The 14,076-nt window shown below is 34.2% G+C and overlaps 1 protein-coding gene and 1 long non-coding RNA gene across 2 annotated transcripts; both read left to right on the top strand.

Moving 5' to 3' along the window:
• Positions 1–6,163: 6,163 nt before the first annotated feature.
• On the top strand, positions 6,164–7,347 carry LOC116119132 (protein PHLOEM PROTEIN 2-LIKE A1-like). Its single transcript, XM_031405079.1, has 2 exons — positions 6,164–6,324; positions 6,676–7,347. Exons 1-2 carry the CDS (start codon positions 6,199–6,201, stop codon positions 7,135–7,137), a joined length of 588 nt encoding a protein of 195 aa, XP_031260939.1. The 5' UTR covers positions 6,164–6,198; the 3' UTR covers positions 7,138–7,347.
• A 2,796-nt stretch (positions 7,348–10,143) lies between these two features.
• LOC116119098 lies at positions 10,144–11,119 on the top strand. The gene is made up of 3 exons (XR_004126316.1): positions 10,144–10,295; positions 10,492–10,718; positions 11,049–11,119. It is a non-coding gene; the product is annotated as an uncharacterized LOC116119098 (long non-coding RNA).
• Positions 11,120–14,076: the final 2,957 nt, after the last annotated feature.

The following is a 14,076-nucleotide window of genomic DNA, read 5'->3' as shown; positions in this document are numbered from 1 at the left end:
CAAAACTTCCAATAATAAACCGCATATTGGAATTGCATGATAAGGTCGAACATTCTGGAATGTCAGCAGTGCAGTTGCGTCAACTTCAAGCCCAATTCCAACCTTGATGTAGCGAGTATCTCTCAAAACTCAAAAGATGAAATTGTATACCTCTTTCTTAGGGTTCCATAGCCTTTTGAATCATCTCAATCAGAGCTTGGATGAGAGAGTTATGCCCAGCTTATGAAGCAATGTTGAAACTATCTAAAATCGCCCAATTAGTTTCGTTTTGCATTTAACGCCTCTATTTGCATCCTAAATCAAAATAAAATAATAATGAGTACATCTAGGCACCAAATAAGTATAAAAGACCAGACATTAAGGGGAAAATATTACATTTTTCATTCTCATCAAAGCCTTATCTTATCCAAAATAGAAAGTTGTGAACAAAGAGATGAGATCATTACGGAAGAATGAACTTGGGATCTTGCTGATTGTCCACCAAGAAAGAAGACCGTTGGATGTCGATGGTTCTACACTATGAAGTATAAAGCTGATGGTACAATTGAGAGATTCAAAGCTAGACTAGTAGCAAAATGGTACACCCAAACCCATAGGATCGACTGTACAGAGACATTTGCACCCGTAGCTAAAATCAACACGGTATGTGTATTATTATCTTCAGCTGCAAACCTAGATTGGCCCCTACAACAATTCGATGTGAAACTTTCCTACATAGAGAATTGTTAGAAGATGAAAAATTTAATTCTTTTACCAAGTGAATTAAACCTAAGTGGAATGGGTTGCTAAGTTGATTTTAGTGTTCATTCTTCATCATTGCAAAACAACCAACAATAAAACAAAATAAAGAACACCAGGGGTTTTTACATGGTTCGGCAACATGCCTACATCCATGGGACCTCGTCCAGATGAAGCCAATCCACTATGGTAAACTTTTATAGTTCAATTACAAAGCCAAAGTTAAGCATAAGTTACAAGAACACTCCTTGTTTTGCAATGCTTCAAATCCATCCTTTTGTCGAACTTCGAACTACCACAGCAAGCTCCACGTTCACAAGACCACCTGATTAGCCTTGAGCTCCTCTCAAGGATCAACACCGAAGACGCACTTCAGCTCCAAAAGCTTGAAATCCCATCAAGCATCACCAATGGAAACCCAAATTTTAGCCATGAACAAATAAACAAAGTTTAACCAAGGTATTTGTAAGCCTAAGGCATATGAAACCTGATTCATAACAAAAGAAACCTTAGAGAATTTTCAAAGTAATATCAGAGGAATAATTAAGCTTGAAAAGAATTGCATTAGAGAAGACAGATATATAGAAAACTTGAGCTCTAATGCAAGGGGACATGTGGCAAGGGATAAATTTATTGAATTCACCTTTATAAAAGTTTATTCCAATATTAAGATGCCACCTATCAAAGAGAATAAAGCTTTTCGGCACATTGAATATGAATTTTACAAGTGTTATGAACCACACAAATATCTCAAAAGAGAATATAACAGCTCATGCATTCTAGAAGCATAACACGTGTTACCCAAATACATGTGCCAAATACGTTGTGATCACTCAAACTTAGAGGTGTTCACCCGATATAGCAAATAAACAACAAAATAAAAGGTGGTCACTTTTAACACAAGCTCGTCACACTGGAAATTAAACAAAATGATTGTGCAATATTCAAAGTGAAGTGATCATACCATGACTAGTGTTACACCACTAGAATCATAAGTTGACAAAATAACTTACAGAAGAGACCTATATGGATCATTCACTAGGAATACACCTAAAAAGCACAACCAAAAGGCATGTAAGTTAAAGAAATCTCTATATGGGTTGAAACAATCTCCATGGACATGGTTTGGGAGGTTTACAAAAGCTATGACGTCTTTTGGCTACCATTAGAGGAATTCAGATCACACACTGTTCCTTAAAAAAAATCAAGACAAGATCACTGCATTTATTGTATATGTGGATGATATGGTGGTTACAATAAATGATCTAGAAGAAATGAAGGCTTTACAAAAGTACTTGTCAAAAGAATTCAAGATGAAAGACATAGGTTCTTTGAATTATTTTCTTGGAATCGAAGTGTCTCAAACTAACAAAGGTATATTTCTATCACAAAGAAAGTATGGCTTAGATCTGTTGCAGGAAATTGGTATGTCAGCATGTCAACTAACTGATACACCAATCAAAGAAGGTTTGAAATTAGGAGTTGAGACCGGTCAAATACCAATTGACAAAGGGAGATACTAGACATTTGCGAGAAGATTGATGTACTTATCACATACTAGGCCAGATCTTGCTAATGCATTGAGTATAGTCAGTCAATTCATGCATAATCCTAGAGAACAACATAAGAACACAGTTATGCGCATCTTGATATTTTTAAAACATGCTCTTGAAAAGGAATCTTGTTTACTAAAAATGAGGACTACCAAAATGTGAATGCATATGTTGATGTTGATTAGGCTAGAGCAGTGGATGACTGACAATCTACTTCTAGTTATTTCACTTTTGTAGGTGGTAATCTAGTCACTTGGAGAAGCAAAAAACATAATGTTGTGGCATGCGCAAGCACTGAACCAAAATTTAGGGGAATGACACTTGGGATTTTTGAAGCTTTGTGGCTAAGATTTCTCCTGCAAGATTTGGGCTATCAATCTAATCAACCAATCCAATTATATTATGACAATAAAGTAGCATGTGACATTGCTCATTCAACATGATCGTATGAAGCATGTTGAAGTAGATAGATTTTTCATCAAAGAAAAATTGGATGAAAAGATTATTGAATTGCCCAAGATTCAATCAGAGGATCAATTAGTCGATATTCTTACCAAGGCTGTCTCCATACATATTTTCTCACAAGTTTTAGATAGGTTGGGCATGTGTGACATCTACGCACCAACTTGAGGGGGAGTGTTGAGATTTCAACAATATTTCTTGAATATTTTAGAATCTTCTTATTTTATCAATTTTAGGATACTCATAATGTTCTTAATATCCAATAATCTTCTTATTATGTCTATTTATTGTAATTAAAATAATTAAGAGATTTCGTAGATTGTATGTTCCCTATATAAAGAATGTAACTCTTACTAAAATATTAATGAATTGAAAACATACAATTCTTCAATTCAACCAAAATTGCCCTTTAGTTAAAATTTTGAAATTATATGATATTAATTCTCATATCGTGAGTGTAAAGAAATGTTCTACTCAACAGCTTTTATTTTTTTTTATTTTTTTATTTTTTTATTTTTTGGGTGTGTGTGTGTGTTTATAAAGTAATGAAAAATTTATAAACCATTGTATTAGGTAAGAGCTTTTGGTGGACTTTATGTATCACATGTCCTTCCTACTCAAATCCATGGTAAATGTTCTACCATAATTTCTACAACCACCACCACTGGACCAAAAAATATTTGCACAACAAAAGAACACAAACAGCAAGTCCTCTGTTTCAATTGTTCAATTTCTTAGATTTGTTAGGTATATAACAATAATAACTTTGTTTCAATTTTGCTTTAAATTCTTTAGATTTTCAGGGTTTTAGTATATTTGAGTTAGCCAGCTTTCGTGGAAATCAGAGAAATTAGTCAATTAATCTTTAATGAGATTTACACATGTCAACTTTTAAGTGGCTTGTGGTATCACCATTATATTATAGGATTTCTTTTAAAAACTTATACATAAAGGTGGAAAAGTAACCCGCCCGGCCCGACCCGGCCTGGCCCACGACGGGTTACTTTGTTCAGTGGGCCGGGCCTAACCCACCCGCCAACAAAGGCAGGCCGAGTTAGGCCCGCCATTTTCTCCAAAATGGCTGGCCCAGCCCGGCCGGCCAACCCTAACCTGCTGGGTTAGGTGGTGATCCAGGCCGGGTTAGCCCGATTTTCCTTTTTTTTTGTTTTTTTATTTTTTTTTTTTTGTTTTTTATTTAACTTTTCAAATAAATAATTATAAATATAATTGTTTTTAATTAACTTTTCAAATATCAATTCTTCAATTTTTTTTTTTTTTTTTTTGTTAACATTTCAAATATTAATTCAATTTTGATACAATAAAATTGTAATATAAGAAAAATTAGACTTATTCATTTATCCATGTAGTTGAAAAAAAAAAATGATGTAGAAGAAATAAAAATTAAAGAAAGAGAATTGGAGTATGGAAATTGGAATTTGGAAAATTGGAAATATGAATTAAAAATTGCAAAAACTAATAAAAATTAAAATATGAGCAAATTGCAAAAACTAATAAATGAATAATTGAGAGATTAGAGAATATAAGAGAATGAGAGAATTTGAGTTGTGAGAAAAATGTGAGAGTTTAGGGCCAATTTATAGGAAAAAATGGGAAAGAAAAATGACGAAAAAGACCCCTCCAACGGCTATAAAATGGCTATATTTCAAGGGTAAAGGGGTAATTTGAAAAATAAAATAAAAATTTTTATTTTTCTCGGCCAACCCGCTGGGTTGGCTGTTGCAACCCGGAGGGTTGGCGGGTTGGCCATTACAACCCGCCTGGTTGGCGGGTTGTAATGTGCAACCCGCCGGGTTGCACACAACCAACCCGACGGGTTGCCGGGTCTCTTGCAAAAGAGACAAAACAGTAACCCACCGGGTTACGGGTTGCCATTGTGCAACCCGGCCCACCCAGGGGTTGTTGCCAGGTTAGGGTCAACCTGGACCGCCATCTTGGCGGTCCGGACTTAACCCGCATTTTCCCAGGCCGGGTTAGGTTGACCCGCCTAACCCGGCCCAAATTTTCCACCTCTACTTATATGACAAGAATGTATTGGTTGATGGTACGTATGCATGATGTGATACCCCTATAATACCATAAATGTTTAAGGACTATAGAATATTCTATAGTGTCATACGGAAGCTCCATATAGGGACTTGCCATCAAAAGAATGTTATCCAGTCGAAAAACTAGGATGAGGAAAATCAACAACTCACTCTATTCACTATTATTGGACTAATATAATAGTGAGCCCCTCATCTATTACCTCAAGCTTTTAAGTGGAATAATAATTTAACATAGTAAGAGGATTAAATGTCTAAAACTAGAATCCCCACCATTCAGAATAATGAAAAAGGAAAAAAAATTCAGGATTCAAATATAATACTGAGTCATCGCTTACTGTTCTACGATTTAATTAATCAACTTTAGATAAAGTTACAAGCTACATGAAACATCATATAACATATATGCATAGTCCAAATGAGTCACACTCACATCCGATAAATCCAGCTACGAATGCTTAACTCCGTCTCAAAAACGAAAAAAAAAACAAAACAAAAAAAGTTCGAATAAGAAAAATGAAAAGAAACTGGGGTAGATGGACGCTTGAAACTAAAAGTTAAAAGCCAAATTGTCAATGGAGAGTACTCTTCAAAACACCTGGAAAGATTGGAGACGGATTTGTTCTATGTCTCAATATGTATGTCATCCAATTACGTCATGAAGTACATCTGGAAAGGTGGCAATAAATAGTGGATTAGAATCATAAATAAATATCTTTTAGTGCCCGAATTTGGTATGCAACGTAAGAAGAAATACATGGATCATATAAATAAAGAATCCTAGGAGAAATATCAATCCTAGTTAGATCAGATTCTTAATTTAATACAGGGCTTTGTTTTCTAGAGGCAGTAAAATCATTATTCTAGTTTTCTAGAAACCAGTGGTGACTACTTTAAGACCAGAGAAGAGATAAAACGGACAAGATCGTGATTTTCAATTTGGTGCAACTTTCGGCATTAACGTATCTTAACCATGGAACCTGTCTGAAGCTGATGATTCAGACAGAAAATAATAGTTGGAGTTTCTTTTACACAATATAATATATAATCTTTGACAAGATGTGATGAATGAGATATTGGTACTGCATGCACGCGTACACCTAGAGGATAAATATCACACTTGTATTGTTGTATCATTTTACAGTAAAAGCGGTCACTTTAACTGCGTATAGAATACGGCCTCTCTGGTGGGTTGAGAATCTGATTTATCCTTGGGAGTAAAGTGATTCAAGATGCTTAATTATCATGATAAAGAACATCTTTTCATTCCGTTGAAGGAATAAGTTTAAATATTCTCTGATGATGCTATAAATAGAGGACTGCTTGAGAAGGATCATCAAGAGTTAAGGAAATTAAGAGTATATAGTACAACAGGTCACGAGATGGCTCAACTTCCACACAACGTACATGACATTGTTAAAGATGCAGACTCAGAGATTGACACCTCCTCTCCACAGAAGGTGTTTAAACAGCTCCAGAATGGAGTTCTCTTGAATCAGAACACACAGGTAAAGGCCCCATCTTACAAACTGTATTTGTATCATATTATTTTCGTGGTTACTCTTCTCACTGTTTAGTAATATATAATTAAGTTTTAACTTCAAGGTAAGTACTCAATATTTTGAGAAATATTTCCAAGTCCATGTCTTCCGGGTAAGGTGGTAAGACAGTCCAATAGTCGACCATCATAGTGGTTGTTATGGTAGAGGGTAGTAATTGATGAATGAAAAAAATTAGTATATACATAGCAATATCTACCATTATATCAGTGGACGATCTCGTCACATCAAGCAGATGACTTGGTAAGACTGTCCCATGTAATTTTTTCTTATTTTTCTAATATTTTACGTATATTGCAGCTGTGTAAGCATAACGAGGACTCCGATGCCATCGACTTTAGGCTTTTTTCAAAAGGTCTCACATACCATGGAGGAGATTGGAAAAGGTGCAAAATAAAGGGCGTGGAAGTGAATGAACTAATAAGTGGAAAGAGCATCGAGGTAAAAACAAATTTCAAGACACGTAAACTATCTCCAGACAAAACCTATGAAGTTTCTTTCCTTATAATGATGAAGGACAGAGCCAAGGGATGGGATAAACCCGTCACCCTGAAATTTCAACTCCCAAATGGAGAAACTGAACAAACCACAGAAAATCTAAGTGATCAAGAAACCAATGTTTGGATACAACTCACAATTGGAGAATTCCACACTCCCAGTTCTGGTATGTCTGGTGATATGAAGATCTCTTTGTCTTCACCGGATGCTCAGGAGAAGACCAGACTCGTCATCAGGGAAATCGACATTACTGCCAAAGAGTAATAAGCATGAGGATGATCGAAGAAAGGACGTTTGCAGAACTAAGTTTGTAGATATATAATGAATAAAATAATTTAGTTCTCATGCGTCATATATAAGTAGTAGTACTACTGTACTAGTAGCGGTCTCTATGACTGCGAAATAAATAAAAATGTATGGGAGTTTTGTATCTACGGAATAATCAAGAGTCTCAGCTTATATATATATATGCTCTACTTTCCAATTCTCCTTTTGAAATCTAAGCTTGTCAAAACTGTAGACCGTAAATTTGCTATTGCATCAAAGCAAATATCACCCCATCAAGCAGCTTATCAATCCAAATAATAATGTTGAGCCAAAGGCCAAAAGTTCAAATCCTCACCTTTTTAATTGGACAACAAATATAATCCAAGTTTCATGTGAATAGGTCTAATCCCTAACTACTAGCTTAAGTTTAAGGATCCGCTTGGGAGTTTTTGTTTCCATTGGTTTTGAGAGATTTTTAATGTTTTAAAACCATTACTTGCTAGATATTTTATACACTGGTTTTAGCCGGCTAAAAAACCTCCCAAAACTACTGTAGTATATTTTTTAGGGGTTTATAAAACACCTCAAATTAGAGCGTTTTGATTGATTTTAAAATTTTATTCCACAAATACTCTATCTACTACAAAACTATCTCAATTATATGAAAACAAAAAAATTAACCATATTATACGCGTCTCTAACCATATTAAATATAAAGTAATTTAAAAAAAAAAATTTAAGCAATCAAAAAAAAAATTATTAAAATCTCATTTCCAGATGTTTTCTTGGAGAAGTGGAGCTACAATTTCTTAATCATTCCAGATGCTGCAAAAAATGGCGAAAAAGGATAAGGAGACTCTAACACATTTGAAGTTATAAAATATTAATAAGTAGAAAATAAATAAAGAATCATTATCTTGTAATTGAAAAAACAAAACTCCCAAGTACTAGTTGAAGTTGGGATATTTTTATGGGCGTATATGTAAATTTATCATTTCAAAAAAACTGTCAGAACCACTGGAAAATAAACTTTCAAGCATAGGTTAGGTGTTTTAAAAACCCATACTAAAAACCTCTCAAAACCACTACAATTATTTACCCTCAAAACCGCTACAATAGTTTACCCTCTTAACCACTACCATAAAACTCCCAAGCTAACCCTAAAGATATAATGACAACTTTATGACGGTTGAGGTAATATAATATTTGAACCGTAAATTGTGTATAAAATATGTGGGTGACGAAAGAGAATATTTGTATATATCATTTTTGGGTACACTATAAGAAAAAAGAATTTCTTTGAGAGAATTTCTTGATTGTTCTAAAAAATGGTCAAGAAATGTAATTCTTGACAATATATGAACCGTCAAGAATTTGAAATAATCTTTGACTGTTTTACAAAATCCTTAACAGTTATTAATTGTTACGGATTTTGTCAAAATCAAATTATACAATTCTTTTTCTTGACTATTATAGTCTCAATCGCTGACAGTTTTTAACTGCCAAGGATTAAGTTTAAAAAAACAAAAGCTAAAATTGCACTAATGCAAAGTTTCCCACCTCAAAAATTTCACTTAGGCAAATTCTCCGACCCATTTTTCATTAAGTCAATCTGGGGTTATAAACAATTAGAATATAGTAATGCTACGGACACTAAATTTGTGCACCAAAATTTTTTACTGAACAATGTGGCATCCATTAAGACGCAGTCACGTTGGACAGAAAATATTAATTTCGTTAATAGATGGTCGTCCATACGCTATGGACGACCATTCATCACAAATGGACGATCATTCATGACAATGTCAATAGACTCTTGTCCATATAATATGGATAGGTGTCCATTTACTATGGATGAACGTCCAGAAAAATTTAAAAACAAATAATTGACAGCCGTCTGTGTAAGATGGACAGTCGTCCATACTAAAATTCTAGTTTAATAAAAAAATCTCTTTAAAATTTTCAATTAGAATGTTTAAAATTTAGGGCTCCCAAAACAGGTTTTAAAAAACGAAAGCCTTTTGGCACCATTCTTCATCTTCTTCGTCTCCATCTAACGCTGTTCTTTGTCTTCTTCATCTCCATCTGCTGTTGTTCTTCATCTTCATCGTCACTGTCCTAGACTCCGGCACTACATTGTGAGTACTTTTTATCTAGTTCTTCATTTCTCTCTTGCTTCACATTTTTTTATAAATGAAAAACAAATTGCAAATTTAGAAAAAAAAAAAATTTATTTGAGTACGGACGCCCGTCCATCTCATTGGATGGCCATCCATTGTATATGGACAACCATCCCCATTAGATGGACTGGCGTCCATACTTTGTACTTTAAAAATCAAAGTTTTTTTTTTTCCTTTATTTCATCTAAAAATTTTGTGCTTTAAAAATGAATATCATGAACGACCATCGTCATGAGATGGACTAGCGTCCATACTTTGTACTTTAAAAATCAAAGTTTTTTTTTTCCTTTATTTCATCTAAAAATTTCGTGCTTTAAAAATGAATATTTCGTCTAACAATTTTGACGCTTATTTGTAGAAGCGTCTTAGACAAGTTATAGGATTTTATAAATGAAAAGAAAATTCTAAATTTAAAAAAAAATTATTTGAGAAAAAATTATATGAATAGCCGTCCATATAATGTGGATGGTCATCCATAATAAAGAGACTCCATTGATATTTTTTAGACTCTCGTCCATTTATGATGAATGGTTATCCATAAAATATAAATAGAAGTCCATAATGATTAGACGGCTATTCATCCATTGAATCTCTATATTGTATCTTACTATCTTACGTGACCATGTTCAAGTCAAATAACATATAGATCGGTGTAAAACTTCGGTACCAACGTTCTGTCTCCGTAGCATTTTTTATTAGAATAACCCATTTTTGCCGCCAAAAATTCCAGCACCCAAAAACCCATTCTGCCCCCCAAAATCTCTCGTTGTCGCTCTTCCACTGAACTGCAGAAGTTTCTCATTGCGACAATCAATCTTCTTCTCAATCAATCTTCTAATTGCTCTTTTCTTATAAATCTTCTTCTCGTTGGGATTCGTCTAATTGCCCTGTTTTTCTTAATCTTCTTCTCGTTGCGATTAGGGCAAAAGGTTGAATGGATTAATCAATCTATCTGCTTCAAGAGCAAATACGCCAGTAAGTTATTCTCTATTATCCTCTTAATCAAATGTTAAAAAAATAATTAAAATCTAATCACAACAAGAATCATTTTTATTATATCCTTTCTCTGTCTCCTTTTTTTCAACGCTTGAACAACAGTAAACTTCGAATCATGGCCCAAACGACTTCGTTCTGCTACTTTTCCTCACTTCACTCATACTCACCGTCGCAGCAAACACCGCCTATCCGACAATCCACGACGGACAACAGCGGTTGCGCTCTATATCCGGCGAACTAAAGCCGGTCCGAAGAGAGATTTACGGTGAAGGCCAAATCTATGACATGAACCACCATTATACGGAATACATCATTATAATTTACATCGGTATTTTGACGTATTACAACGAATGCCGCATTTTAATTTCCTTGTTTGGTTGAAAAAACTGGATTGAGACTGGGGTACTGCTTGGTTTCTTTCTTTCTTTTAACGTTCCTTTTAATAAAAATGTTATCTTGCTGCAGTTGCTTAATTAATAAATTGCTTTGATTAATTTAATTGTTTTTTTTTTTTAAATAAGGGAGTGTCTGTCTGGATCTTATAGTAATATTTTAATGCACTAAAGAATCGCATATTAGAATTCTCTTCCTGGGATTGAAATGTGAGAATGAGAGTGAAACGTTTTTGATACAAGCAAACACGTCTCTTTCTCTTTTGCCTCTGTCGCCGTTTCGGAATTTTATTGATTGAGGCTGGTTTTTCACGATTTGAATTTGTGTAAAATTTTACAGGAACATTTGACCCTCAGCTTCTTGTAGAGTACTTTGAGTTAGAGAAAGAGAAGGAGAAGGAGAAAAGGGACCTAATTTGAGGCTATTTTTGAGGTACCATGGACTTCTCCTTATCTTTTTGTACATGGACTAACTTCAATTTTGTTTCAGTAACAATGCAAACTACTAAGCTCCATGGGAGCTTACTGCATTAGTTTGGTTTGTTCATAATTTGAATCCTCTCTCCCTCTGGGATTCATGATCTTTTTCTTTTTTACTCTTGTGGGGGATTTGCACTTTTTTCTACGTTATTGTTTCTTTCAATCAAAAGGCCAGAAATTGATGATAATTCTTTTAATTGGATTATCTGAACATTTAGTGATAAAAAATTTCTTATTATTTATGTTTGCATGTTGGTATGCAAATCAGGGCTTGGAGAGCAAGGATAAAAGATAAAAAATTGATGGAGGATCTATGGTTAATGTTCTGTGGGGGATCTGGTTGCTCAGGTACATCTGGAAAGCCAAGCAATTCTGACTTTTTCCATTTCAGTAAACCAAATTCATGGTTGGATCCAAACTGGTAGCATAAGAGAGAACATTTTATTTGGGTCTTCTATGGATAGCCATCGATACCAAGAAACACTAGAAAGGTGTTCCTTGGTCAAAGATCTTGAGTTGCTTCCTTATGGTGATCACACTGAAATAGGAGAAAGAGGAGTTAATTTGAGTGGTGGTCAGAAGCAGAGAATTCAACTGGCTCGTGCTCTCTATCAGGATGCTGATATATATTTGTTGGATGATCCATTCAGTGCTGTGGATGCTCATACGGCCACAAGATTATTTAATGTAACTGCTTTTCTTTTTTGAACATGATCTCTATATAATAACTTGGTTTTCGGGAAAGCTAACTTAAACTCTGCCAGGAATATGTTATGGGAGCACTTTCAGAGAAGGCAGTTTTACTTGTGACTCATCAAGTTGAATTCCTACATGCACTTGATTCTGTTTTGGTTAGTGTACTCTCAATTTCTTTTCTTCTCTTCGCTTCTGTGTTTTGAAGTAACTTGAGTGATTTTTTTTTTAGTCTAGATTTTCCATTTCTAGTTGCCATGTCATTATGTCTGGAGCACTTTCAATGTTAGATATCTGTTATGTTGTTACTTTAAGGGCTTAGTTGCTTAATCTAAAACAAACTGATTGAATTTAATCAATTTGGATCTAGGACGAACTTGCTTGCAGCTTTAATCTCTAACCATGTATTGGATGATTATTTTTTCTGCAATTTGATGGCATCTGCATCATCTCTAATGTCTTTTTATATTATTAATGTTATTGTTGAGAATCTGGATTACTGTTTTAAGTGTCCTGTGCCTTGTACTGTGTAATTCAAAAATATATAGGATTTTTCTACAGATTAGGAAGTATTTTAGATTGACTCTTTTTTGTCAGATTTGTAACATTTTAAACATGTACATAGGCTCATAACATGTAACTGGTAACATGTTAAAAACATTTTTATATGACATCTGCCGTTTAAGCTATCATCATTTTGATGAATAATGACCATGCTTGTGGGGGCTGAGAATCAGTTTCTTTGGTGCTCCCATTTGCCTTGTATAATGTTTTCGTACGGTCTACATCGCGAGATCTCATTGCTCTTTTATAATATATATGGGATTTTAAAAAGATCTCTAGATTTTTAATTTAGAAATTGTGATGATCTAATGTGTTTATCTTAAGTTAAATTTGGCTCTTAATGCATGTGGACACCACTTCATTACCAGATATTTCTATACAGGAATTGACCCAGTTTTTATTAACTATTATTTTATTTCCTCTGTAGTAGTCAATTCAGTTTGTCTGCCTCTTAACTGATTGTTTACCATTTGAGTTACTCTAACTTAATCTGATTTTTGTTGGGTTAATTACATGATCTATGCATTTATTCTCTTTTTTATCTTGGTCAGTATTGTTTTAATGATTGTGTCTGAAATTGCAGTGACTGTTCTAAAGTGTGTTATTTTTTTGTTCATCATATCATACTTATGGATGTGTTGATGTAACAGGTGCGACATCCTTTCTTTTCACTGAATATCAGTAAGTCAGAGTCTTCATGGTAACTTTTGCAGCCTTGATTTTCCTCTTTATTGTATAAGTTATTAGGATGAATTGTTTTGGTTTCTATTCACCAAGTAGCCTATGAAAGAATACATAGTTAGTGTTGTCTGGTCTTAATAATCTGCTTCTTACTCTTACGCAATGAACAATCTGGTCAGACACAGAATACATAGTGACCGTGCAAGTCAAAATAGATAATTGAAATGTATGGCTTTGTGCAAATTCTGTTGCATTTTTTCTTTTTTTATGATTATTCAACAACAATTTGGGTTCTAGTTTCATTTATAAGTTGGTTGCAAGAGTGGTCTTTGAGTATCCAGAATCTTCATTGCATCTTATCCTCTGTTTTCTAGTTATTTTCCAGGACTTTGGAGAAGATATTCATAATTTTATTATCAATAACGTCAGAATTATTTTATTAAACACTTGTTTGGCATGGCCCCAGTTCTTTTCGTACCATCTGTTCATACCATTATGTTAGAATTAGCATAATCAATGGTGTGTGTTGTAGGTAAACCGAGAATCTCAAGATTCTCAAGATGTTCTATTTTGGTTCTTATCTATTTTCATTGTTTGTGTTTAACAAGTAGCTGCTGGGCATGATGCTTTGACTTGTTTCCACTAGGAAGCATGTGAGTGAGTGGTATATTTTGTTATTAAATTTCTACCGGAAAAGGTTTATAATTTTGCAAAATCATGACCATGGCTGCTATCTTATTTTTCCTTCCGCTCATGAACCTCTTCATCTTCTAGAAATGTGAAGTTGAACTCTTGGCTCCTTCTCAGTTGTGACTTGTGATGCATATGTAGTTTTGTTACTTCTCATGCTTAAGCACTTTCGGCTTCTACTTTTCGGCTTATTACTACTTCAGATTACATATTGCATTAGTGGAATCTTCATAAATAATACATAAAATAGATGTGTTTTG

The sequence above is a fragment of the Pistacia vera genome, unplaced genomic scaffold (assembly GCF_008641045.1).
Source record: "Pistacia vera cultivar Batoury unplaced genomic scaffold, PisVer_v2 Contig873, whole genome shotgun sequence".
In the NCBI taxonomy this organism is placed as follows: Eukaryota; Viridiplantae; Streptophyta; class Magnoliopsida; order Sapindales; family Anacardiaceae; genus Pistacia; species Pistacia vera.
The sequence above is the reverse complement of the archived record's forward strand: the minus strand, read 5'-3'. Positions and strand labels throughout refer to the sequence as shown.

What these genes read in the sequence shown, in the direction of transcription:
- LOC116119132 (XM_031405079.1), top strand. Translation starts at nt 6,199, where the DNA reads ATGGCTCAACTTCCACACAACGTACATGACATTGTTAAAGATGCAGAC. An exon ending in TCTTGAATCAGAACACACAG is followed by an intron (nt 6,325 to 6,675) that starts GTAAAGGCCCCA and finishes CGTATATTGCAG; the next exon opens with CTGTGTAAGCATAACGAGGA.